The sequence below is a fragment of the Pteronotus mesoamericanus genome, unplaced genomic scaffold (assembly GCF_021234165.1).
Source record: "Pteronotus mesoamericanus isolate MK-2021 breed Mesoamerican mustached bat unplaced genomic scaffold, CSHL_Meso_final contig_1242, whole genome shotgun sequence".
In the NCBI taxonomy this organism is placed as follows: domain Eukaryota; kingdom Metazoa; phylum Chordata; class Mammalia; order Chiroptera; family Mormoopidae; genus Pteronotus; species Pteronotus mesoamericanus.
In genome coordinates, this window is record NW_026555053.1 from 1,202,471 (window position 1) to 1,228,536 (window position 26,066).

The following is a 26,066-nucleotide window of genomic DNA, read 5'->3' on the forward strand; positions in this document are numbered from 1 at the left end:
GACAGAAGACATGACCGTGCCCCTTGGACGTAGGGCTGGGTCCGCACAGGCTGCCCGCCCTCTGCTCAGCTGACTGGGGCAAGCTGGGCAGCGGGGTTGGCGAGCCTCAGTGTCCGCCAGGGACCAAGCGCCATCCGTTGCTGTCCAGCCTAGCAGGCCCGTCCTCAGCGCTTTGGTCGGTAGACGCCTGTCGTCTAGCTGAGCGGTCAGCCCAGCGCCAGCTCTGTGGTGTCTTCATTGCACTGTCTCGGCAGTTTGCTTAGGAATGAATGTGCTGGAAACATAGGGCAGAGGGCCGTGCCCACGTCCTGGGCAGCAGGTCATGGACGGCCCTGCGGGGCAAACCACGCCGGCGCTGGCCGCTGTGCCCCGTCTCAGAGGGTGATTGACTCACGTGTTTGCTGCGTTGACTGTCAAGACATCAGGGTCCTACCTGTCACATAGGTGGGAAGTGGCAAGGCCGTAGCACGTGGGCGCACCCCGTGGGGGTCAGAGCCGGGAGGCTGAGCCGGTCCCTGGCGACCGAGGCAGAAAGGGCCCTGCCAGGGTGGACATGGGACGCCTCCCGTCCCGTGTCCCCACGCCGACGGCAGGCCTGCAGCTGTCCGGTGCTCCTGGTGCCAGGACACGCCGGGCGGGCGGGCTCCCTCAGCGGCGAACGGCGGCCTGAGGAGAGGCTTCTGCTCATCCCCCGGCCACGTCTGTTTTGCACCGATGTGCCCGCTCAGGCCTGAGGAGACACCGCTGCTGTCGTCAGCCCTCCCCCCGTTTCCTGAAAGCCACCCCGTTAGGCGGCGGCGATCGGCGGGACTGAGCTCGGCCAGGGTCCCCTCGAGTCCTTCTGTGGGTCCCAGCTTCCGGGCTGGGCCCGGGGACCCGTTTGGTGAGCCTTGCACACCGTGTCCCACTTTGCCCACCTGCGGTGACCACCCGGGGTCAGAGACGCACAAGCCGGCCTCTACGCGTAGGAAGGGAACCGGCTCTAGGGCCACCCAGGTGCACAGCCGCTTAAGAAAGGCCCTCCGCCCCGCCCCGCCGCCCTCAGCTCCGTGTTGTATAAACCTGCCTGGGTCTTCACTCATCTACTGTGTTTCTCGACTCCTAGGTGTGGAAATGCCCCGTTGGACCACCTCCCTCTAAACAGAATAACCACCATGAGGAAACGGTTCAGGTCGGTAGCGCATTCCGACGCGTGTCGGCGCTGGGGGTGGGCGGCCGAGCGTCCTAGGCTGAGGAGTAGCTGAACTTGTCGAGGGGCTGAGTGTAGAGGGGACCCGGGGACCTGCTCCTCAGGCTTCTGGGGCTCCGGTGAGAAAGGGAGTCGGGTGGAATTTATTGTGGACTTTCAGACCACGTGGAAGGAGGGGAAGCAGGGAGGCGGGAAGTCAAGATTCGAAACTGCCAGGTGAGCAAGGGAAGGAGCCTCCGGGGTCCTGGCCTCACCCCAGGTCCCGAAAGCCACTTGGCCACTGTTCTCCCTGCAGGAACGGCCTCGGCCCCGTGAAAGAAGGGGAGGCACAGTATGCCGTGGTCCACTGCACAGGCTACATCAAGGCCTGGCCGCCCGCGGGTAAGCAGGGCCTGTGCGCGCCGTCCAGGAGCTGAGTGCCCAGCAAGCCTCTTCTGCAGTCTGTCGCCCACAGCGCCCTGTGGCGTCTGAGTGACATTTGAAACGAGAGCTATATCTAGGTCATTAGAGAAAGGCTCACCCGAACCACAACAGGGTGCCCCTTAGGCTCGCTGAGAGGGTTAGAATCGTCTGCAGGCAGCGTTGGGGGGATGCGGAGCGACCGGAACCCTCACAGGCAGCTGGTGGGGCTGTCATACGGCGCCGCTGATTTGGAAACCAGTCTGAGTTCCTCAAAATGGTACGCGTCAGGGGACCGCACGGCGGACCAGCAGCTTCGCCGCTAGGCGCGGACCGGAGGAAGCTGAAAGTGCACGTCCCCAAAGGGATGCGTACGTGGGCGTTCGAGGCAAAAATTGGCCAAAAATGGAAACAACCCGAACGTGTCCATCAGCTGAGGAAAGGATACATACAAAATGCTCTGCCGATGCAATGAAATGTTACTCAGCGACAAAAAGCAGCGACGTATCGATTCGTGCCGTAATGTGGGTGGGCCTCGAAACCATCAGGCTAAGTGAAAGAAGCCAGACTCAGAAGGCCACGTTGTACGGTTTTATTTATGTGAAACGCCTGGAACAGAGCAACCCATCCAGGCGGAAGGTAGATTTGTGGTTTCCAGGTGCCGGGGGAGGGAGGAATGGGGAGCGACTGTGGATGGGGACCGTGTTTCTTTGCGAGGTGGCGAACGTGCTCTAAAATTTGGCAGCGAGGATAGTTGCACAATGAAAAACCCCTGACTTAGGCACACGAAGGGGCAAGTTTTATGAATGTGAGTTACATCCCCGCAACTCTGTGGAACAAAAGCGTCCGCGCGATGTTAATCGCTGGCGGACGCCTTGTGGCCCGGGAGGTGGTCCTCGGCGGCTCCCCGCTTCCTTCCTTGGCGGCTCCCGTCTTCGGAGGAGCTGTCAGAGCTACTCCCTATATCCTCCCACACGGCTTTCCATTCCGAGCATTTCCTTCGGGTTCTTGGCGCGCCCGTCTCTCCGCTGCACTGCCCGTCCGGCCGCGCTGCAGCTGCTTCTCCCATCAGAGGCCTTGTAGTGATCACCCCGCGTTCCCTGTCTGGCCATTGGAAAATGTGTGTCCTGTCTGAGTCTGACTCTGAGGCTGTGTCTCTTCAGGCGGTGCTTTTTTCCTCGCTTTTTAGCCTCTCCCTTAAATCTTTGTTGAAGTCCCGACGCGGTGTGTCAGGTCACAGGGACGGAGGTAGATGGGCCTTTAGTCTAAGCTCGTATGGCAGCTTTGCTAGGAGTCGGCTGCGTTTCATGTTTGCCATATGGCATCTATCAGTTTGGCATTTTTGTATAGATGCTCATTTTTTAATTTATATATTTTTATTCGTATGTATTTGTTCTACTTACACCACAACACACGCAATTGTCAGAGTGTGGCTTGCCTGGAGGCCCCAGCTCGACCCCGGGACAGGAGCTCACACGGCGGCAGCGCCTCGCCGGGTCCGGAGCCCGGGCCCCAGCTCCGCAGACGCAGGGAGCGCGGAGAGCTCTCCGGAGCTGATGTGCGGCCAGGCCCTCGGCAGACGTGCCCTGGGATTTCCCGGTCTCTGACCGGGACGCTCACGCCCACGTCCAGGGAGCCTGTGAGGTCCTGAGGTGCTTGAGGAACCCGGTTTGCCTCAGAAGGTTGTTTGGTGGGAGGCAAAGAGGAGGCGAGGGGCGCCCCGTCCCCGAGCTCCCGCGGTGGGCAGACGTGACGGGCGTGGGCCGGTCCCTCCCGTCCACGGGGACGTGCCGGCGGGGCACCAGCACTTGCATGGGGGATACGGGAGGGTGTGGCGCCTTCAGCGCTGGGGACAGAGGGAAGGGCCCTGCCTGCCCCCGGGTCTCAGGAGGCCCATGACCATGCTGGATGGGCACTGCCCCTGGGGACCCCGGCCGAAGCGGGCCCTCTCCTTGACGTGTCCCTCGTTGGACTGTGTCAGTCACTGTCATCGCGCCAGGCAAGTTCCTCTTCCTGTTTCTGGCCTTGCCATGCTCTTTCTCACCCCTTCTTTTGGGCCCTTATAACCCACGAGCCACGCCACGACCCCATGACACTAGCTCCTGGCGTCCCGGGGGTGAGCGGGGGAGGAGGCCGGGCCGCTGTGCGCGCAGGGGCGGCGTCCGGAGAGCCCGCCGAGACGGCCCCGGGCAGGCGCCCGGGAGGCAGGGGCACGGAGCTCGGCGCCGTGAGCGCTGGACGTGCAGGCCGTGGGCCGAGGGACGCATGATGCCTGAAGCCTTCGACAGCCGCCCTGGAAACTTGGCCCCAGGAGACATGGTGGGAGGAGCCGGGGTGTTTTTCTTGGAGAAAGCACGACATGATTTCTGCCTTTAAATATTTGAGGGGGTGTCACACGCAGGAGGCATTCATCTCTTATTTAGGTTAATTGCAGAGAAGGCACCATTCGGACAAAATGAGGAAAGTGACCGAAAGGAAAATTTCACTCTTGGGAACATGAGCGAGGACGTGAAAAGGGTCTTAAAAAATACACACGCGCGCACACGTTAAGCATTTGGCAAATAAATAAATAAATAAAAATAAAAACTTCGGTCTCTTGTTAATCATAACTGCAAATACTAATCATTTGATACCGTCTCCTCTTACCTACCAACTCACAAAAAGTAAGAGAGACGGAGCCCACCGTGCTGGTGAGGTTCAGAGGGGTGCGTCCGTGGTGTGCCTGCTGGGGGTGTAAGTCAGCACCTGCCTTCTGCGGGGCACTTTCATTGTACGTGCTCAGTGGCTTACGATGCGCATCCCTGCAACACACAGGAACTCCGCTCCTGGGAGTTGATTCTGAGGAAAGTTTTGAACTAATTAATCTAAACCTCAGTGGCAGAGAATTGGTTACGAATAGCCTGGAACGCTTATTTCACAGAAAACCGGACAAGCATGAAACAGGCATGTGCTTCAGAGGACGCGTTAGGAAGGAGGCGAAGTGCGAATAGTTGAAAACAGGGGCGGGTTATACAACATCAGCACCGCAATGACAAATGCATTGGAAAATGACAAACCACGGGTCTGTCCACACGTCGAAACATTGTACCAATGTATAGAATACTCATGATTGTTACTTCTGTGTAGTAGATGAGTGGTTCCTTTTTTTCTTGTCGATTCCTGCATTTTCCAAAGTCTTCCATGACTTTCATAATCAGAGACAGTGACATTTGTATGAAGTCCATCTTAGGAGCCTTTCCGACGGTCGGTTTGCACGGAAATCAGACGCGTATGTTTGTGGGGCGGGGTTGTTTGTACGTCTCTGGGTTTTGTTTTGCTGTGTGTAGTGACTGCATTTCCGTAAAGGCCGAGGCTGTGGAAACAAGCCTGTGCCCACACCGGGCGCTCCTGGCGGTCCTGCAGGCCACAGTCCCTGTCCTGTGGCTGTTTGTTCTTGGTTCCTTGATTGGCACGTACGTTCTCAGCACACGGAACACTCTGTGCTTATCATTTAGACCCTCACACCTCATGCATTTGCTCAGCCCCGTGCTCAGCTCAACCTGGCCCATAGTAGGTGTTTCGCGAAGGCTGGAGGGATGAAAGAAAGACGTTTGTCCAGACAAACGAAGCAGTTGACCTGGAGGGGGTGGACTGGTGAAGGAATGTCTTCCTAGAATTTCCAAAGCCATTAATAGAATCCACTTTCCCGGAAATCATTTAGGATGGTAGAGACAGTCATCTGGCCCCGCGGAGGGGCTGAAGTGAGGTCATTGGCACTCTTACCCCAGCATAAGGTCACGGAACTGGAGCATCAGGGCGGCACCTCGCTTAATGCTTCCACGATGGCTTGTAAACGTCCGCGAGGAATGCTCTCCCTGCTTTCTCATGAGCTCAGGCTGCTTGCTCAACGATAAACAATGACTTGCTTAGGAAGCATGAAGTTTCCTAAACACCGAAGTTGCTAAAAATATCTGCAGGCGACCCTGGATGTCTCCGAAGGTGAGGAGAGGCAGGCTTTACGGAGCACATGCGGGCCTCATGAAACACTTCTCTGACGGCCGGGCCCTCGGAGTTCTGGGCCACCTTGCCGACCCCCCCGAGAGCCACGCACCACAGAGAATCCGACCTGTTCCGGGGGCCCTTCCTGCTGCACTGTGGCCTTTCCAGCTGGCCCTGCCGCGTTTCCTAGGCCCCTTACATAGATTTCAATCCAAGCTTGTGGGGGTATGAGTAGGACAAGAGTTCCAAAGATAGTTCATTCCCTTGTCTGATCCATAACGCATTTAGTCTGTGCAGCAAGCACGCTACGCTCAGCATCCTAGAGGAGAAGTCACCGAAGATGGCTGTGCGTTCTGTTTTGGGAGGCGTGCTCGGTCACCAGGAGACTTTGAAGCTCTGGAGGTGTTCATGGCCTCCCCCCGTAGTCCTCACCTAGCACCTTGTGTACTTCACAGACGGACACTCATTTCTGAGCCAGAAGCCGTTTCTGTGACAGTAACTGTCATCTGGCCTGCTCGGTGCCTCTCCTAACAGTCCCCGGAAATCTCTGGTTAGCGGGCAGTGGGCCCGCCCAGGAGAGCCAGCATCTGACCCCGGGGGAGAGCGCGGAACCAAGACCACGTTCTCTCCCACCGGGTCCCCTGGGTCAGGAAGGGACTCGGTTGTTGGCGCCCTGTGTGCTTTCTCATCGAGAAGGCGGATGCTTTTGTTCCCTTTGCTGCTGGACTTTCAGGAAGCCTTGGCCGCAGCATGCCAGAGGCCTGAGGTTATTGTGGGGTTTGGGCTGGGATCCGCAGAGCCTGGGCCAGCGCTCCCAGCTCAGCAGGCACATCAGCCCTGCCATGAGCTCATCTAGAGCAGCTCTGCTCTTCCTGGAGTTTGCTGTTGGACAAACTGTGCCTGTTTCTCCTTCGTTCGAAAACCTCCAGAAGCTACTTGTCTCTGCCGCAGCCGGAGCCCCGCTGTCTCCCACCCTCAGCCCACGTGGCATGTGCGCTGCAGGACCCGTCGCCTGCTCGGGCCCTCACCGCGACGGCCTGGGGAGACTCCGGAGCCGTGGACTTCGCTCGTGAGGTGGAGGATGGCGGCTGGCAGTTTCAGGCCTCCTTGCTCTCGGGCGGGGCAAAGCCATTCTGACGCTTCCTTCAGCCACCACTTCTGAACGCCTGTCACGTTTGCTAGGCCCTGGCGGTCCTCGGGCAGGTCTGGCACGGGTCCTGCCTGTAAGGAGCCCGCCGTCCCCTGGAAGAGCCCGGCAGGTGTGCAGGTCATTGCCCAGCCCCGGATCGGGGGTCGTAACAGAGGCGCGCACGGACCGCAGGGCACGGGGGCAGGGGGTAGGGGGAGCGTCCATCCGCCGGCGTGTCGGGTCGGCCTCCGTCCCTGCGCTCCAGCCGGCCCTCACCCAGAGCCCGGCCGGCCAGGGCTCGGCCCTTTTCCACATGCCTGTGACTTCCTCCCACGTGGCCTAGAGGGCGCCGCGGGGTTGCCCCTCGTCGAGGGTTGCGGACGGTGCCATCACTGGTCGCGTGGGCTCTCCGGAGACCCGTCAGGCCGTGCCGGGGGCCGAAGAGGAACGTCCGGCCTCGCGGTTCCCTGAGCGAGGTGGCGTCCCCTGGTCTGTGCACGGGGGCCGCAGGCAGCCTGGCAGGACACGCGGGCGTTTTGCCGCAGACCCTCCTGGGCGGCCTGTGCCCCGGGAGCGCGTGCCCTCATGGTTTGCCCCCACGCGGTGCTCATCGCGAGCCGCAGCCGCGCGGAGCTCCTCGGCGGGCTCTGCCGGGGGCCTTTCCCTCGGACGCAGGGAAGCGTGGCTTGGCGGCGGCCCCTCACCCCGCGTCGCCCGACCTGCGCCGGGGCCGTCCCTCGCCGTGGCTGGCCTGCTGTCGGGGGGCCCACCGTCATCTGCACACCGACCTGGACTTCTCTCGTCTCAGGCCGTCATTGCTGCCGCGCCCTGTGGGGACAGGTGCTTACTCAGGGGGTCTCCGTGGGCCCTTTTCAGCCAAAGCTCCTTTCGGGGGACTTGGCCGTCTTGATTTCCCTGCTCCCAGGTCACAAGTGTCGTTCTCTGCAGAGGCCCCTGGTGATGAAATCTCTTCGTCTTCGTTTACACTGCGCTTCCCAAATGTGTTAAATGTGTTCGGCCAAAGGGACTTCTTTTGTTTTCCTATATCTTATTACTATTCCTCAGGGAGGACTTTGGAAGCGGGCTGTGAACAAGTGGCCTCAATTGCTCGCAGCAGAAGGTGGTGGTTTTTTCTTTCCTCCGCCTGCATTTGGCGGACGGCAGAAAAATGTGTCTTCATTCACATGCGGGGCTGTCAGTCCCTGGAGAGACGCCGCCCAGAGTGGCTGGACAGCTGCCCAACTTTCCACGGGCGCTGGCGCGGGGCGCACGCGGCCCCTCGTGAGGAGCGGAGACGCACTCCTGGCCAGGGCTGACTCTCCTCCCAGGCGGCAGTTTCTCGTTACAGTTGGGGCGGGTGCTGCCTCTGTGACTCAGGTTTATGTAGACCTGGCTGGGGCAGAGAGCTCCCAAAGCAAAGGTAATTTAATTACGGGCAAAATGGGCTTGTGAAACGGATCGGGGAATTGTCGAAATCCGCTAACATGGCTGGAATTATCCTGTTCCTATTAAAAACCACTTTGCTAAACAGGGCTGCGCCCGTCCCTCCTGGCCCTGGCGCCCGGCCCTGGCCGCGCGCCCCTCTCGGCCCTAACGCTAACCATATGGCATCGCGATGGTCCGTCCCGACCCGCCGTGAGCTCCCCGAGGGGAGGAGCCGGTCTCCCGCGCGGCCGAGTCCCTGACCCAGAGCAGAGAGTCAGGCGCTTGCCTACTAGATGCTCAGAAACTGTGTCACGTTGGGCTGAGCTCACGGCCGACGTCTGACCTGGCGTTTGGGCCCACGACGGCCAGGGCCGAGGCGAGCACTGCGCGAGGCCTCTCGGCAGAGGGCAGCCTGAGGCCCTCCGGGGCCGCGTGCCTCGCGGGCCCCGGCATCTCCCCCGCCCTCGGCTGGGGCCAAGGACGGCGCTGCGGCGCCCGAGCCCTCGTGCCCAGCCCGTTGCCGGAGGCCCCGTATAGGCTGTCTCACCGCAGGCAGCCCCGTGGAGCGGGGATGAGGGCTGCCCCCACGTCACGGCTCGTAGCTGCCCTTCCTCGCGCCTCGTGGGGTTCACAGAGGCGGGAGGCCTTGCGGTCAGGGGACGGCGGAGTCAGGGTTTCTGGGCTAGGACTCCTCTGGCCCCTCCAGAGCCGGAGCCCTCTGTCCCTGCGGACTCATCTTCTCTCAGTGCTGGCTCTGGGCACGAGGACATGCCCCTGTAGCTCTTCTTCCTGGAACCAGGGGAATGTTGTCACCGCTGTTTCAAACATAAAGCAAGCGGGTGCCTTCCTGCAGGGGGGGTGACCGGCCGCGCGCCGCCAGCGTGCTCAGGAAAACCCTTCCCTTCTCTGCTCCACGTGCGTAGGCCACAGGCAGCTTCCTGGGCTTGCCCGTCCTGGCCAGCGTGCGGCCGGCAGGCTCGGGGGAGCGCTCTGCCGGCCTGCGGGAAGGTGTTCCATTCTGCTGTGCACACCCTCGCTCCCGGTGCCGCGCGCGGGTCCCTGCCCCACTGGATGAGCTGCTCACCGGGGAGGACCCACCAGCACCTCGGAGGGAATGCATGGCCGTGACCCGGGTGACTGGGGGGGCCCCTGAGGCTTTTTTGAAAAGGGGCTCAGATAGGGCCGAGGCCGTGTTCCGGGAAGACAGACGGAGCGAATGGTGCAGGCACGGTTGGGGGAGGGGACAGCGGAGGGCGTGGGGAGGCGGCAGCATGAGCGTCCGGGCCAGCAGGCCGTGCGCGGACCTTGGGGTCTGCGCCTGCAAACCGTGCGGCCGCCAAGGGCTGAGCGGAAGGAACCCGGCTGGGAGCTGGCCAGTCTGAGCCGGTGCGAGGGCAGGGGAGGCTGCTCGCGGAGGATGCGGAGCCGGGCGGAGCCAGCGGCGACGCTGGTGAGAGCAGACGTAGGACGGGGCCGGCGAGGCGCGGGCTGTGGTGAGCGGTGGGGCGGCACAAGGGAGCCCTGGAGGGGCTGTCGGTGCCAGCCAGCCCCCAGGTCTCCCCAGAGTCTCCCCACGTCCCTCAGGGGTCCCAGACAGGAGTGCTGTGATGGGAAGCTGGAGGAAGGGCGTAGCCGCAAAGCCGGGGTGGGTGGCAGAGGGACCCCCAGGCCCAGCCTTGCCTGAGAGAGGCCCGCTCGGCACGGGTGGGGTTTAGCTTCCGGAAGCCGGAAACGGGGCGAAGCCAGCCAGCGGAGCGTGTCGTGGTCCTTGTATCGCTGAACTTTTTACCACGAAAAGCGGACCATCGTAGTGAGACCCACAGCTGAGGCAGCGGTCGGCGTTCACGGGTTCCCTTGGACAGCTGCCCCGGCTTTCCGAGGAAACACCACCACCCCCGCCCCCGCCAGGGAAGGGGCCCCTCCTCCGTGCCCGGCGGCGAGACCGTCCTGCCCCTCCTTCCTTCCTGGGGGCCAGCTGCCCCTCGGGGTGGCTCTACTGTTGCGGCCCTCCCCTCCCCTCCCCCCGACTCTGTTTACAGATGACGATTTACTGGAAACAAAGCTCTATCTTCCAAGTCCAAGTTTATAAAGAGAATGCTCACGCGGGACTTGAGGCAAGAGGAGATGCATGTTACTTTCCGTGACTCAGTGGCTGTTTGTTTGGAAAGACAAGCCGCACCTCGGCCAGATGGTTTAGAATTAAACTTCCACGGCCGTGGGTGCATCTTCTCTCAGTTTGGAGCCCGCGGGGCGGAGTTCTGCCGCCTAAGCTGCCGGAGAACGAGATGCAGCCCCAGAGAGAGTCCCAGGCGTGGGAAGCCCCCCACTGCTACGTGCCAAAGCGTCACGCGCCACCCTTTGAAAAACTGTCTTTATTATTATTATTGCACACAGTCCACCTTCCTAAAAGAAATTTAGAAGATCTATACAACCTTGAAAAATAAAGTGAAAGGAAGCTGCTAAAATTTTTTCTAAATGTTACGAGCTAAAAAGTGTCTCTTTACCCGGGTCCTACCCCGAAGAACCAGCTGATGGCAGTGCAGTGATTCTCATGGTCTTTACTTGGTCCTTTGTCAACAGGCGCGGGAAAGGCTTACCCAACCTGAAATGCGTAGCCGCCGTTCTTACTGAAATTCCTTCCGTCACGGAATGTTTTGGCCACGGTTTGCACACGCACGAATGAACACGTGGCATTTCATCTTCCTTAATTTCCTCTGCATCGCCCACAAGTGCAGATGACAACGGGCCATGAAATTATCAAACGACGTCGGGCGGAGGGGGCGGGGGAGGGGCGGGCTCCAGGGCCCCCGTCCCAGAGCCGAGGGGCCGGCCGCGGGTCCCTGCTGCCGATCGCCTGCGCCACGTCCCCGACGCCCCTCCTGTCCGTCGTTTCTCGTTCCAGGAATGACCATACCCGAAGAGGACGCGGACGTGGGGCAAGGCAGCAAATACTGCCTCGTGGCGATCGGGAGGCTGCAGGTGAGAAACAGCCCCTTTAACCTCGACGAGAGGCCGCAGGTTACCGGTACAGGTTCCGTGTCTCAGGAGGCTGGACGTGGGAGCACACGGGGCTGCGGGCCGTGAGCTGCAGAGTCCCCGCCTCCCCGGGGGCTTGGTCAGTCTGCCGCCCGCACCTGTTTAGTCACCGTGGGTGTGTCCTCGTCGAGGGCCCGTAGGACAAAGCGCCAGCTCGGGGCGCCTCACTCCCCGGCGCCGTCCACCCTGCTCCAGGCCGTGCCCGGCCCCCCTCACCACGCGTGTCCCCACCTCTGCCCGGTGCCTCCTTTCAGAGCCCCGTGTACTTCCTGTTCACTCCCGCCAGGAGCCCCAGCTACAAAGACCCCTCCCCCCGCGCAGTCCGAGGTCACACCCCCGGCCCCGCGCCCCGGCCCGGGGCCATCGTCCACGGTCTGTCCCCACAGTCCGCTGCCCGCCTGCCCCTCTCCCGCAGCTCCGAGAGGGTAGGGGATGCGTCTTTTTAATCTTGAAAAACACTGAACACGCTGAGAACCATGTCTGAAGCGCACTGGCTCCGTCTGCGGGGCTCTTCGCTGTCCCTGTGGCACTGAGCACCCCCCTTAGGGGTTGGGGGCCGTAGAGACATGGGGCACAGGACCCTTGCTGTTCACGTCCCTGATTCCCTGTGTCTCACCGTTTTCAGACAGAGGAGTAAGCAGTTTCGATCACGTAGGATAAACATTGGTTATTCCTTGCAGATGGGTGAAGGGAGACTCCCTGGGGGACTTCAGTCCCCCCGTGTTGACTTTCTAAATACCTTGGCCCGCTCCGTGGCCGCCTCTGCGATCCGCGGCAGAGGGAAGGCGGGAAGAGGGAAGGCTGCTGACGTGTCTCAGCACCGACCGTGTGCTGGTGTCTGACGCGCAGCCTCTCTGCCGTCTCACCCCCCGCGTGTCGGACGACAGGCTTCGTTACTCCCACGGGCTGATGGGGAAACTGAGGCGCGGCGATGGGAGGACGTGGCCCTCGGTCACTGTCTGTCGGAGGCGCGATCGGGCTGTTGGAACGTTTAGGCGCATCGTGTGAACGATGTGGAAGGACCTGTGAGCTCAGTCTGCCCGGGCTGCCCCCTCCTCTGTCTCTGTCAAACTTCCTCGCCGTGGGTCTCCCGCCGCAGGTGACCAGCTCTCCCGTGTGCATGGACATGAGCGGGGTGTCGGCGCCCACGGAGTTCCTGTCGCGGCACAGCTCCGACGGGATCATCACGTTCGTGGACCCGAGGTGCATCAGTGTGATCGGCTACCAGCCCCAGGTGGGCCGCTCGGAGCGCATGGCCGTCGGGTCGCGTCACGGCGAGGCACGCGGCTGCTCTGGGGGACGCTAGGCCCTTTGCTTAGAACCAAGGCGAGGGGAGGTAGATCGTAAACAGGCGTTTGAGAAGTGCAGTTATTCTGTGGCAACAGTGTTCCTCCAGCCACAAGAGAGCTGCAAGTTAAACGGTTCATTAAAAACAATTAAACAGTTTAAACGTTTAAACAATTCCAGTGCTCTTAGGTAGCGTACCTGCCACCTGCCTGCCTGCTATCGCGTGCTGTCTTCTTATGTTTATTGACACGTTTGTTGCAGTTTGCTTCTCTAAGGCAAACAAAAATAAAATTGCATCCCGATGCTGTGGACTGAGGGCCTCTGCGAAGTGGAGATGAGTTGGCGGTGCCGGAGGGGCTTGGGAGGGGTTCCAGCAGCCTCCCCCGCGGCTCCACGGTCGCGTTGTGCTGGGGAGGGTGTTCACCCACCCTTTCCCCTGCGTGGGGCAGGCGGGAGACGGGTGAAGGGCGTGGAAGGTGAACACTGTGTTGATATGTAAGTTATGAAAACAGGGACTGGGGTTATTAAACCCTCTCTCCTTGTGTAGGATCTTCTGGGAAAGGACATTCTGGAATTCTGCCACTCGGAGGATCAGAGCCACCTGCGCGAGAGCTTTCAGCAGGTACCGCCGCTGCCGCTGCCGGGGCGTAGAGGCCGGGCCCGCGGGGGTGTGGCCGGCAGGACATCCGCTCCACAGCGTACTGGGCAGTCAGGGCCCTGCCCCGAAGGAGCTCGCAGCCTTGCAGGGGAGGCAGACCTATCGGGAAGAGATCGCTGAGTCGCAGGGAAGAGCAGAGGACGGGGAGGGTCGCAGGGAGGGCGGGAGCGAGTCCCACAGCACGGCGATAACAGAGCTGGGGCTGGGGCTCGCCTCCTTCCAGAGCCCCCATTCCTGTGCCACCGCCCGCACGCAGGCCTCCCCATCGGACAGGCCTCTGACGCGGCCAGAACCTGGTTGGCTTTGAGAAGAAAAGGACGGAATTGAACATCTAACCCTGCCTGGCTTCCAGCCTCAGTTACTCTGGCTCTGTGAGCCGCCCCCCGCCCTCCGTCCCGCAAGTGGGAGGGGAAGGTCCAGGAGAAGCCCCTGGAGCCTTGGCCCGGCCCCCGCAGGGCCCACGGGAAGTGGCGCGCAGCCGCGGGGCGCCCCGGGGCGCGCTTGTGTTCTCTGGGCTTCGGCCACCGGCAGCGGGGTGGGCAACGAATGTTGATACAGGGAAGTGGCTTGTTTTTTCAAAAGCGCGGCGGGAGCTCTGTCAGCCCTTGAACTCTGGGCTGAAACAAAAACACCGAATGGCCCAGATCACGCACGTGAGGAATCTGAGTTGGGTGGTCACAGCACACCCGCCGGGGGCCCGGACACCCGAGTGGCCTCCCAGATCCCCTCTCTGGGTCACGGTTTACCTGGAAGTCAGACGGAGGAGCGGGGCCCCGTGACACAGAGGGTCCCCTCCCATCTCTTCCTCGGCGCTCAGACGCCTCCCATCACCACGGTGATGCAGGCGGAGCTGTTTTCATGGGCAGCATGTGAGGCTGGGCCTCAGCCTGGCCCTCGTGGCCTCAGGTCTCAGCATCGCCCCTGCACGAAGCACCAGCCTGGCCTTGAGGCCTGGACTGCGTAGCTCCTGCCCGAAGGTGCGGCCTGGCCCCACCGCGCCTCGCGTTTCCCAGCCCCCAAACGTGTGCTCAGGCTGTGCCCTCCCCCAGGAGGGCCCGCCCACACAGGCTCACGCGGCAGCAGCCTGCCCCACTGCAACGCTCGCCCGGGCGCCATCTGCCCCCGGAGCCGCACGGGGTCCCAGGAAGAGGCTCGGTCCCCCTTAGAGTTTCCCAATCTCATTTGTGAAAGCTAAGAAAGCCCTGATACAAGGCAGGCGTTCGCTGGGTCTCTCACACAGCGGCGGCAGGAGGACCCAGGCGCAGTGCGGAGTCGCAGCGGGGAAGCCGGCGGGGGGCCCGTGGCTGGAGTGCCCCCCTCGCCCTCGCTCTCTCTGCCTCCGGCCGCCGCCACGCCCAGTCCCTCCTCTCGCTCATTCCGTCTCCACTTGCTTCTGCAGGTGGTGAAGCTGAAAGGGCAGGTGCTGTCGGTCATGTACCGGTTCCGCACCAAGAACCGCGAGTGGCTGCTGATCCGCACCAGCAGCTTCACCTTCCAGAACCCCTACTCGGACGAGATCGAGTACGTCATCTGCACCAACACCAACGTCAAGTACGTGCCTTCCTCCCCGCCGTCGGCCCCGCCCCTGCGCGCGGAGCTGGGGCGCTCGGTCCTGCTGAGCCGGGCTGCAGGGGCGAACGGCTCTGGGGCCGGGGGTGGGCGCCTCGGGGACCCGCGGTCTCTCTGTGCCCGGCCGCTGGCACGTGCTGCTTCCCACAGCCGGGCCCTCCAGGTGTCGGCTCAGGCCGGCCTCAGCCTCTGCCCCCGTTTCCTGGCCGTGCCGTGGGGGGCCTCCTCCCTGGCAGGATGAACCGAGGCCCAGCTCTGAGCGACATGCAGGTCGTGCCTCCTGTCTGCTTTTATCCTCGAGGAAGCAGCATAAACAAAGTCGACGCGGCGCCCAGCGCACGGAGCCCTGGCTCCTGTGCCCGGGGTGCTGGCGGCTGCAGCCTGCAGGGGCCGAGGACTGGCCGCCCGCCGTCCCCCGTCCCCATCGTTGGCACCGCCGTTCTCCCACACTCAGCACCGAGACGGGTCTCTTCCCACCCGCCACCTGCCCGTCCTCGCCTGCCGGCAGTGTCCCCGTGACTGCAGCCCACAGGCGGTCGCCCTGCTTCCTGCCTCCCAGGCCCCTGGGCAGCAGAGCTCCCCTTGGGCCCCACGGAGCAGCCTTCTTCCCGGGCAGCAGCGCCCTCTGCGTCGCAGCCTCGGCCAGGGTCCGGCCTCCAAGCACCGCCTGGACACACAAGCCCACGCAAGGTCTCTCTGAGGGCAGGTGGCCTGGGTTTCTCAGTCCCGGGTCCCTGTGAACAAGTCCCCTTTCGCAGCCTCGCCGCCTCGCCGCCTCGCCGGTACTGGGGATGGGGGGGTGGAGCCTCGCCCTCACACCCTGCAGGGGGGCGGTGTGCAGGGAGCCACCTTGCCGCCTGCCACAGCTGCTGGCCGGGGTCTCGGTCATTCCTTACGTGCAGCCCCAGATGTCCTTTGGCTTCCGGAAGCGCACTGCGTGGCTTCCTTCTACCTCTGGGCGGGTCCTGCGGCCTTTCTCGCGAATCGAGAGGCTGGGTCTGGGCGTGGACCTCCTCCTGCCCATGGCAGTGTCCGTGTCGGTCCCTCCTGTCCTTCCCCGAGGCTCCGGGCAGTGGGGAGGCTGCTCCCTCCAGGCCGACCCTTGGAGCCAGGCTGGGCGCGGGGCCCTAGGGAGGGGCTGCAGCGAGGAGAGGACGTGCCAGCGGGGCGGCCGAGCACCTGCTCAGGCTGCACCGTGCCCCCCGACGCGTCCCTCCTGCCACAGCCCCGCCGCCGGCCACCGCCGCCGCCCCTGCGGGTGCCGGGGAGACGGGCAAGCCCATCGTCGTGCGTTCAGAGCCACAGACGCTGTGCTCGAACTTCCCTCCTTTGATGCCAGCATTTTGACGGGTTCTTAGCGAGAGCTGCCCCCAGTTGTGATCCCGTCCCTTTCCTGCTGTTCACCCGCCTGCTGCACGCCCTCCCTCCACGCGCGAGCTTCCGCAGCCACGTAGGCGCCCGACGGGAGGAAGCGTTCAGAAGGGCGCCGTGGGGACAGCGCGCACCCTGCTCTCACGCCGCTCCTGCGCTGCAAGGTGGACCGCTTTTGTGGCCAGCAGAGGGCAGTGACGGCCGCGGACGGGGACCAGTCTGGCTCTTTCCAGAGCCCTAGCCTTTGCCAGCAGCAGGCTGCCTTGTTGTGGAAAATTGGGGGAAAGAAATTCAAGCCCTGCCGCACTCAGTCATCGGAAAGAAACGTCCCGGAGAAGTCAGGCGTCTGATGGTCGGCGGCCGCCGAGAAGAGGGCCCGTCGTCCCCGAGTGACCGCAGAGCAGGAAAGCGGGACGAAGCCCGGAGAGCAACGCAGACGCCCGTCTCACGGGCTGGACGCGCGGCTTTGACGCACGCCCCCGTCTTGGAGTTTGGGGGGGCAGCGCTCGGCGGGGGGGGGACACACCGGGGGCCGTTCCCGACGGGAGTCGTTGCAGTGTTTTTGCCTTGGCCCCACCGAGGGCCGTGCCGTCCTAGGAGCCAGGATGTCGGCAGGGAGTGCCTGACGCTGTCCCTCGGCGCCTGCTCGGCCCAGCCCTCCCTCCTGCGCGATGACTGTCCGCGGCCCCGCCGGCCGCCCTGACCGCGGCTGCACGCTGTGCGCCGGGCGTGTGTTTCCCTGCAGCTCCACGTCTGCAGCCCCGCTGGGAGCCCAGCGCCCGTCCTCAGCGACGGCCCCGCCCGCCGGGCTGGCAGTTGGCAGGATGCTGGGAATCGGGGGTACACAAGAAGTGAAAGGAAGGTTCGTTCCTGGCTTCTGCAGGGCTTAGAGCCGGAGCACCCGGTCGCCAAGCCCCGACCTGGGACGTGTCCCGGTCCCGCCCTCCCATCCACCCGCAGCAGATGCCTGGCCAGAAGCGGACCCTGCAGGTTCTGCCTGGGATTTCCTCTGGCCCCTCGGCCGCTCCCGTGCCTCCTCAGAGCCCCGGGTGGGGCCTTGGCGTCTCTCAGGCGAGCACCCGTCCTCTCCCTGGCGGCTCCCCCGCCTTCCGTCCGGCCCCTGTAGAGCCAGCCCAGGTGGCCTGGGGGCACACTCTCTAAGACACGCCGCTCCCCGGCCGCAAGCGAAGCAGCTCCGGGGCCCTTCACGGGCATGGAGACGGTGCTCTGTCAGGCGGGGATGATGAGCCTCGCTCCGCTCGGCCGAGCTTGCTGAGCCCCCCGACGCCTCCAGCCGGACCCTGGCTTCTCCCAGGGGTGCGAGCGCTCCTTCCGGCCGAGAAAATCCGCACGCGTCAGCCCCGCGCCGTGACGCCCTCGGTGCGCGGAGGCTGCCAGGACAGGGAGCCGGGCCGGACACGCCTGGTTCCTCCTCGTCAGCTCTCACCCCCAGCTTGTGGGGGGCCGCGCTTGGCTGCGGTGGGGGCCCTGGTTCCCTCGCAGGAGCTGTCGGTCAGCTTTCTCCTGAGCAGCGCATTTCTCCTCTCTGGAATTTGCAAACGTACCAAGGTTTATTTTTACTCCGTCTCCACGAAATGTCCAAGAAACCTACTCAGGCCTCTTCCCAGGACAGGGCAGCGTGGGAACCAAGGGCTGTGGGATGGGAATGCGGGTGTCCGGACATGGGGTGTGCAGCCCAGCCCGCGACCTGCTTTCTACGCCCCGTGGAAGGAGCGTTGTCTGGCGGAGGAGCTCAAAGGGATGAGGGCAGCCTCCCGTCCCGGTGGCTCCAGCCCGCCCCTGCCCCGCACCGCAGAAGCGCCTGTTAGTGCTGATGCCGGGGCCAGTCAGCACCGTGGGGGTCGGGCTAGCTCCTGAAAACTGGCGCTTAGATCTAAACGTTCGCTCCGTGTTAAACGCGACTGCCTTTTGTATACGGTAACGGGAAAAATACAATAAAAAAAAAGAAACCCCAACTGCTTTTCTGAATTTTGCCTTAATGTTTTTTCCTTCTTTGAAGTGTCTTTATATCCTGCATAAAATGAAGTCATAAATCAAAACTTATTTCCTGTGCATCAGCAGCTTACACTTAGAATTCAGAACTTGGCGTCTTGATTCGGAGCATTTTAATAAAGAAGAAATAAACAAAACGCGGGAGCAACACAGGGAGCCGGCGGGGGCCGCGCGTGGGGCCTGGGGCGGGGCGGGCCCCGGGGCGGCCGCCGTGCTGACAGACGGCTGGCGTCTTGCTCCCCAGGCAGCTCCAGCAGCAGCAGGCGGAGTTGGAGGTGCACCAGCGGGACGGGCTGTCGTCCTACGACTTAGCGCAGGTGAGCAGCTGCCCCCGCCCCCGGGGCCTGCGGACTAAACCCAGCTCTTGGCTTGAGCCCCTCCGCCCAGCAGAGCCTGTCACTCCGTCCTCCCACGCTGTGCAGAGACTTGGGTCCCTGGAGGACCTGTCACTCTTTCACGCAGAGCTCAGCCGCAAAAGGGTGTGAACCGGGTGACAGGCGGCCTCTGAGCCACAGTCGGGGCCGAGAACGTCAGGGCTACGGGCACAGTCAGGCTCTGCGCCAACAGCCAGAGGCCGACTCACCCGGCTCCGAACCGTCCCAGCCGACTCTCCCGCCTCTCGTCTGGGTCCCGCTCTTCCTCCCTGCCCTTCACCTGCACTGTGTCCTTCCCGCGCCTTCCTCCCCACCCGCCCCCGCCTCCCCAGGCCCCCCATCTCTGTCTCCTCCCCTCTTCCTCTCCCACTGCTTCAGGTGACAGGCAGGGACCCCCCGGTATGGGCACTTGACCTCTCCTGAAGGAAACTTTATGTCCCCTCTCCCTGAGAGGTAGAGTACATTAATTATTTTTGCTTTTCTCCGTCATCCTGTGACCCTGCTGTGCTTTCTGGGACCTCCTGTTCCCACCCCACCACGTCTGTTCCTGGCTCTCGGGCATAGGAAAGCTGCTCGCCCCACCCCACGGCTCAGCCGGCAAGGCCCGCGGGGGCCGCTTCCTGGGGGGCCGGGGCCTCACGCGCGGGACGCTGTTGTGTCTCGATGTGCGAACAGGTCCCTGTCCCCAGCCTGCCCGCTGGCGTGCATGAAGCCGGGAAGTCGGTGGAAAAGGCGGATGCGATCTTTTCCCAGGAGAGGGACCCCCGGTTCGCTGAGATGTTCGCGGGGATTGGAGCATGTAAGTGTCCGGGCGGCGCCGGGGCTGTGCATGCGGGGTTTCCGGCCACTGTCTGGCCCACGGGAGACAGCCACTCGTGGGGGCGGGGCCGCAGGCCGTGAGGGCAGGATCCGGGCGGGCCTGCCCACCTCTGGCCACGCCTCTTCCTCACCCATCCCCTCAGGCCTCTGGCGTCTTGTCTTCAAAATGGGAAATTTTGGAATAAACGAACAGTATTGATCCCCGGGGCGCTTTAGTTTTTGTAACTGTCCCTGTTTTAAAAAAAAAAAAAATCTCCGCTTAATCCCTCACATAAAGGAGACCACATTTTAAAATAAAAGTATGCATTAAAGACAAAAATAAAAATGATCCACTCTCCTACCACCTGGATGTAATCATTTTAAAAAGTATGTCCTTTCTGCGTTTTTTACACACATGAAGGCCTTTTATGTACATAGTTGAGCTTGCAGCATTGGGTACCTTGCTCTTTTCATGTGGTGGTTTATTGTGAGCTTATTTCCAGATCATTAGACAATCTAAGTCATTTTTATCGCTTGCATCGACTCCCACAGTTCACTCTGGACCGTTTGCGGGGCACCGGGTTGTCTCCCCTACTGTAGAGACAGAGACGCAGTTCTCAGCGAGGGCGCCCCATGGAACCCTGTGTGTGGCCACCTCCCTCTCTGATTCCTACTAGGAGTAGCAACTTGTAAAACTGGGAAATGTCCCCATCGGTTCCAAAATTCAGAAGGAAGATAGCATGTTCTTGTGGTTGAGGCATTTCGGCAAGATCCAGCGCGGTCTAGGTCAGCTGAAGTTGGAGAGAGCAGCCGACTGACCCCAAAGGACATGCTGTCATTGGCAGGGAACCCCAGTAACATCCTATGAGGATGAACACGCTGGGGACAGGGTGGGCCGAGGCGGGGCAGAGAGGCCCCGGGAGCTGGAAGAGAGCAAGTCTCCGTACCCACGCCGTGTGCGCCGCGGAAGGCCGCAGCGTCCTTACAACGTGGCTGAGGACCGAGCGTGGCGGTGTCACAGGAGGTGCGGGGGCGGCCGCCCACAGAGGGCCGTAGGTGCCAGCACCACATGGCGCCCAGCCCCCAACGGCAGACAGACCTGCCACCAGGACGGGGAGGCTCCTGCTCTTCGTTCCCCTGACTACCCAGATGCGCCCTCTACCTGCACCCGTGCGTCCTCCACCTGTGTAGAGAAATGTGGCTTCCCCCAGCAGGAGGGAGGCAGGAGTTTCCACAGTGCCCACAGCGTCTGGGAATTCCACGTGACATGTGTCAGCATACAGACACACACCTTCCCGTAACAATGACAAAATAGAGGGGAATCAACAGAGAAGAAAATAAAGGGGAAGAAAAGAGGTGATGCAAGTGTCCTCCAGCAACCAGCCTGCTCCCTTACTTGGGAACAACAGAAAGACATTCTCAGGCGTGCACCGCCCGCTTGTACCAACGTGAAACCTGACTTGCATTGTGAGACAAACGCTGCATCAACTGTGGCACACGAGAGCCGAAGGGACGGCTTGGCAAAGCCGTAGGGGTAAAAAAGGAAGCTACAAACACCTGGAATTAATGTACAAATTGTTAGAAGACAGAAAAGGCCACCAGAATCAAATCAATTCAGAAAGATCCAGGCATGGTTTGGACTTGGGGGTATTAAACAGAAATATTTTCAGCGGTACACACTGTCTTATCGCTGACATTTGTAGAAAAATACTGCTTCCATTGTGTCTAAACATGACCATTAAGGGGAAAAAGAAAAGGAAGGAAAGTAGTCTCATGTCCAAGAAAAAATGTGGAAATTGTCAGCCAATTGCAAAATAGAAGAAAAAGGGAGATCTCAGGAAAATATGACTATCAAGAGGGATAAAATACGTTGATGTTCAAGGACTCCTGGTTGATAACTCCTGAATAGTAAGTAACCTGCCACAATATGATAGAAGCCAAGCAGAGCGAAGTGAAATCAAAACGATGAAGATGTCAAAGAGGCGTTTGTGCGCGACCTCGCCGCCCCCGCGCCGGGAGCGGGACCGCAGCCGGAACCGAGCGCCTTGATCGCTGCTCGCGTCCTGCCGCACAGGCGCTTCCTTTCCACGGGGTTGGAAGGATCTGGTAAAATCGCGTCTGAGGAAGGACTTCGCTAGTTCTTTTCATCTTCCTGACGCCCGGCAGGGCCTGCCTCCCTGTGGCGGGTGTCCCAGCCGAGGTGTCGGGTGCAGGGAAGGCCCCAACGGGAGCCACCCGTGGTCTGCAGGGCAGGGCGCCCTTGACCGTGACCCTTGCTCTGCTCTCTGCAGCGGAGAAGAAGATGATGAGCTCAGCCTCTGCAGCGGGAACCCAGCAGATCTACTCACAGGGAAGCCCGTTCCCCGCCGGACACTCGGGCAAGGCCTTCAGGTACGGGCCGGGCGGGGCGGGGGCCGCGCGGTCGCGGCTGGGCTCTGTGTGTGTGCGGTTGCCGTCTGCAGGCCCCTGGCCAAGCAAGGGCTCTGGTGCCTCTGGTTCTGCCCGGCAGCCTCCATGGGTTGCCATAGATACGCGGTGTCAGTTACTCTCGGATGTGAGAGGCAGCAGCCACCGTGTCTGCCAGCGAGCAGGGGCAGAGCTGGCTCCCCGCCAGGACCTGGGTGGGGCGGAGCTGCCGACACCTGACAAGGGAGCTGGATGTGCCCTGGCCTCAGGTTTTCAGAGGCCACGGCCTCGCCCGAGGAAGAGGACGTCACGGCCTATCGTGCCGCGGGTCTCGGCCTTAAGGGCCGCTCGGGGGCAGGCAGCGTGTCGGCCTTGCCCAGCCTTGGCTTTTGGCCTCTCGGGCCTCCGGAGGTCCCTGGGGAAGCCCTGGCAGCAGCCCCGGAGGCAAATCTGCCCCAGGACCCACGGGGGAAACAGGAGTGAGACCGGGGAGGCCCCCAGAAGGCAGGAGTGAGGGGGAGGCTTCAAGTCGGGGAGGAACAGCCCAAGGCTGTGGGGCCTCGAATGCCACTCGGAGGAGTTTGGACCCCTTCGCCGGGGGCCCTCGGGAGAGGCGGGGCTGGAGGACTCGGCCCTGGTGGAGGTTGGGGGCAGGGCGGCGTGCAGGGCGGAGGGGAGAGCGAGGCTGAGGGGGTGGCTAGGACTCAGTCCCGCTGCCGCTGCCGCTGCCGAGGCGACGCCCGGGCGAGGCTGTTGTCCCAGAGACACGGTGCGGAGGAGGAACAGCAGCTGCGTGGGGGGGGGTCGTGGGCGCTCCGGCCCCCGGACAGCTGGGCGCGCCAGTGTCAGAGAGCTGGGCCCGCAGAAGGATGTGCAGGGGGCCCCGGGACTCTTGCACGGGCCCCCCCGGAGAACCACCCAATGGCTCTGAGGGGTTCCACAAGGCAGGCAGAGGGGCAGCCAGCAGCGTGCTTAGGACTGGCCTGCCCAGCTTCCAGGGACCGGCCTCGTCCTTCCGCTGAAAGGGAGCAAATGACAGCCCGCGGCCTAGTTCCTGAAGCCCGAAGCCCTGCAGGCGCCCCAGAGGAACAAATTAACCAGAGCACAAAGGAGGCGCTTAGCGCCGAGGCTGGTTTTTAAAGGGACGGGCGTCCCCGTTCCTGGGTATCATCAGCGGAGGGAGCGGGAGAGGCGGGGAGCAGGAAGGTGGTGGTCCCCACGGGGCGTGGGCTGGGCGGGGCCTCTCGGACCGACGTGCTGTTCTCTTTTCCTCCAGCTCTTCCGTGGTTCACGTGCCTGGAGTGAACGACATCCAGTCGTCCTCCTCGACGGGCCAGAACATGTCCCAGATCTCCCGGCAGCTAAACCAGAGTCAGGTGGCGTGGACGGGGAGTCGGCCCCCTTTCCCCGGGCAGGTATGGGCCTCCGCGAGGGCACTGCCCTCGGCCGCCGCGAGAGCAGAGCTCGGCACGCCGTGTGCGCGCCCCAGCCCTGAGCCGGGGCTGAGGCCCCATAACTGGGAGCTGGAGGACCCCGGCCACCAAAATCCTCGGGCCCGTACCTGTGGGCTGGGTCTCAGGCCTTGTGCCCAGCCAGCCAGGGGGGCCGTGGGCTTCCCGCCAGCCCAGAGCAGGCGCTGCCGCTGCGCCCATAGCTGCGCGGGGCGGGGGCCTGCCGGCGACGCGTCCCATGTCCTCGCTCTGTCCTGATTGTAGCAAATGCCCTCTCAGTCCAGCAAGACGCAGTCATCCCCCTTCGGGATGGGAACGAGCCACAGCTACCCGGCCGACCCCGCCTCCTACAGCCCGCTCTCCAGCCCTGCGACCTCCTCGCCGGGAGGGAATGCCTACTCCAGCCTGGCCAGCAGGACCCCGGGGTTCGGTAGGTGGGGGCTGGGGCAGAGATTCCTGGGAGGGCCCACAGAGATGCTTCCTGAACATCCTGGGGGCGGGGGGCGGCTGAGCGCCACACTCCCAGAATCCTGGCGCCGCGTCTGCAGGTCTGCGGACCCCGCTCCTCTCCGGCTTTGAGGAGGCCGGTGGTCGCCTAGGAGACCGGCTGCTTAGACCCGGGCCTTACGGATGGCGGATGGCGGATGGCGGATGACGCCGCCGCCACAGTCAAGGCCCAGGGACTCTGTCCCTCTGCGCCAGTGAGGTCATCGGCATGCCCTTTCACCCTGTGTGTCCCTTGGCAAGGACCCTCAGGACCCCCGCGTTAAAAACCCTGTCATCTTGTTTCAAAACACGGGGGACGAGTCGCCGGGATGACCGGCCGTGTGAACGGTGGACGCTGCAGCGCTCCCTCTCCCTCTCACGTTAACCGAGGAGGGGGCCGTCCCACGGCGGCACAGCCTTCCTGGCTCTGCCCACAAAACCTCAGGCCGGAAAGGGCTCTCTAACCACCCTCTGCTGTGTGTCCCTTGCTGTCACTCCCAGGGTGGGCTGAGGGACCCAAGGCTCTGGCAAGAAGCCTGAGCGGTGCCGCCTTCTCCGGGGTGACACCGTGGGACACCCGAGAGTGGGGTCCGGGGGCACTTCCTGGGGAGCGCGAGGCTGAGCCCGGCCGTCGGAGCTCCCGGTGCCGTCCAGAGGGCGGCCGCTGTTCAGAGCCCCAGCCGCCACGCGGGCCCGCCCGCCGCCCCCAGCCCGCGTCCCTGGGGTGCAGCTCATCCCGACCCCGCCGTCCCTCTGCAGGACCCCACTGTCCCCCGACTCGGGTGTGTGCCCCGACTGGAAGTCAGCCCCGGGACCCGCCGGGTACGGGATGGTGCTCCAGCCGACGGAGCCGCCCGGCCAGGGCCGACCTTCCCAGGACACCAGCCTTAGTGGCCTGGAGCCCACCCTCATGGCCTCGCTTTACGTGAATAACCTCTCTTTGTCGGCCACTCCCGAGTGGCGGTCTCAGGTCCTGGGGGTTACGGCCTCCCACGCGCGTTGAGGGGGCCCAGCCCGGGCGCCGGCAGGAAGCGGGGCGCAGGCAGCCCCTCCATGCTGGCGCCTCGTCCCTCGGATCTTGCAGCTGAAAGCGGGCAGAGCGGCGGGCAGTTCCCGGGGCGGCCCTCGGAGGTCTGGTCGCAGTGGCAGAGCCAGCACCACGGGCAGCAGGCCGGGGAGCAGCACGGCCACCAGCAGCCCGGCCAGACCGAGGTGTTCCAGGTAAAGCCGGCGGCCGGCGGCGGCTGCCCCGGCCCCTCTGCGCAGCTCGGCCCGGCCCGCCCTTCCCCCTCCCAGCCGCCCTGCAGGATGGGGTCCCCTTCCCTGGCTTGTCATGGTCACGATGCTAGACAGGGCTCTCGGTCCAGTAAGTCTGTGAAACTCTGGCTACACAGTCACGCAGTGGCTTGGCTGCAGGACTTCCCAGAGCCTTCGTTGTACTGCCGAGGACCGAGGACGTTAGGAGGAAGGTAAAGCGTGCCCTGCTTCCCAAACTTGGCGGGCCGTAGAGCTCCTTCTTCCCGGCGTCTCTCGTGGATCGACAAATAAACAGAACACGCTGCCGGGCAGTTGCCGTTAGGAATTGAAATGTAGCCACTCCCGCTTGCTGGGTGGGCGGTCTGAGGCCCAGAGAGCTGGAAGGGCTCGCTGAAAGGGACGCCTGGGCGCGTCGGGCTTTGGCCGCGCCCTCCCCAGACGCAGGGACGAGGGCCTCTGAGGCCCCCGCGCCCCGTCACGTGCGCCGCGCGCCTCCTGCACGGCCGCCGCTGACTGCGTGCACTTGCTTGGGGCCGGGCCGGGTTCGCCCTGCGGCGCAGCCCTTCTGCACCCCGGGGTCCCGGCCCGGCCGTAAGCAAAGGCTGTGCCCTGCAGTGGCGTTGACCTGTGGGAATGAAGCACCCAGCAAGGAGCAGCTTCCCTGGGCCCCCGACACTCGGGGACCCCTGCAGAGCGTCCCTGGGGGCGGGGGGCGTCCCTGGGCTGGCCCCGAGGCGGACACGCAACCCTGAGGCGGCGTGGCCGTGCGCGTGCCCGACTCCCCGGCGGCCTCCCTGTCCCCCTGCTGCAGGACATGCTGCCCATGCCGGGAGACCCGACCCAGGGGACAGGCAACTATAACATCGAAGACTTCGCTGACCTGGGCATGTTCCCGCCGTTTTCTGAGTAGCCGTGGACAGAGCGAGGCCTCCGCCCTGCAGCGCCGCCCCAGGTGTGAGGGGGACACCCGCGTGAGTGGGGCCGCTTCTCTGCCCGCTTGCCCTGCCGCGGACCCCCCAGCAGCGGGCGCCTCGCCCCCCGCCTGCGCCCAGGCGCAGCTCCGCTCAGCGCTCACCCGCCGCCGCGGCTGCCCGGCTGCCGCCCGGAGTCCTGGTAGACGTTGGGCGCCGCTTGTATTTATTGTGTTGAATCTGTGTGTCCTTGGGAGGCAAGGCCACCGGGTCCTTAAAATCTGGTTGTGTATAATCTCGTCATAGACGATTTTCACTTATAAAGAGTT

At 63.1% G+C, this 26,066-nt stretch overlaps 1 protein-coding gene across 2 annotated transcripts in view; it reads left to right on the forward strand.

Annotated features, from left to right (window-relative positions):
• Positions 1 to 25,775, forward strand: part of ARNT2 (aryl hydrocarbon receptor nuclear translocator 2) — a 72,559-nt gene extending 46,784 nt beyond the window's left edge. The window contains exons 7-19 of one of the 2 annotated variants that reach the window (XM_054588398.1): positions 1,106 to 1,171; positions 1,485 to 1,570; positions 11,023 to 11,099; positions 12,256 to 12,390; positions 12,991 to 13,065; positions 14,501 to 14,652; positions 18,299 to 18,371; positions 19,104 to 19,227; positions 21,518 to 21,617; positions 22,909 to 23,047; positions 23,348 to 23,513; positions 24,654 to 24,790; positions 25,638 to 25,775. In XM_054588398.1, coding sequence (XP_054444373.1) covers positions 1,106 to 1,171; positions 1,485 to 1,570; positions 11,023 to 11,099; positions 12,256 to 12,390; positions 12,991 to 13,065; positions 14,501 to 14,652; positions 18,299 to 18,371; positions 19,104 to 19,227; positions 21,518 to 21,617; positions 22,909 to 23,047; positions 23,348 to 23,513; positions 24,654 to 24,790; positions 25,638 to 25,736 — 1,429 coding nt within the window. In that variant the 3' untranslated portion in view covers positions 25,737 to 25,775. The remainder of the gene's footprint in view (positions 1 to 1,105; positions 1,172 to 1,484; positions 1,571 to 11,022; positions 11,100 to 12,255; positions 12,391 to 12,990; positions 13,066 to 14,500; positions 14,653 to 18,298; positions 18,372 to 19,103; positions 19,228 to 21,517; positions 21,618 to 22,908; positions 23,048 to 23,347; positions 23,514 to 24,653; positions 24,791 to 25,637) is intronic. The other variant, XM_054588393.1, reaches the window with a different exon arrangement.
• Positions 25,776 to 26,066: the final 291 nt, after the last annotated feature.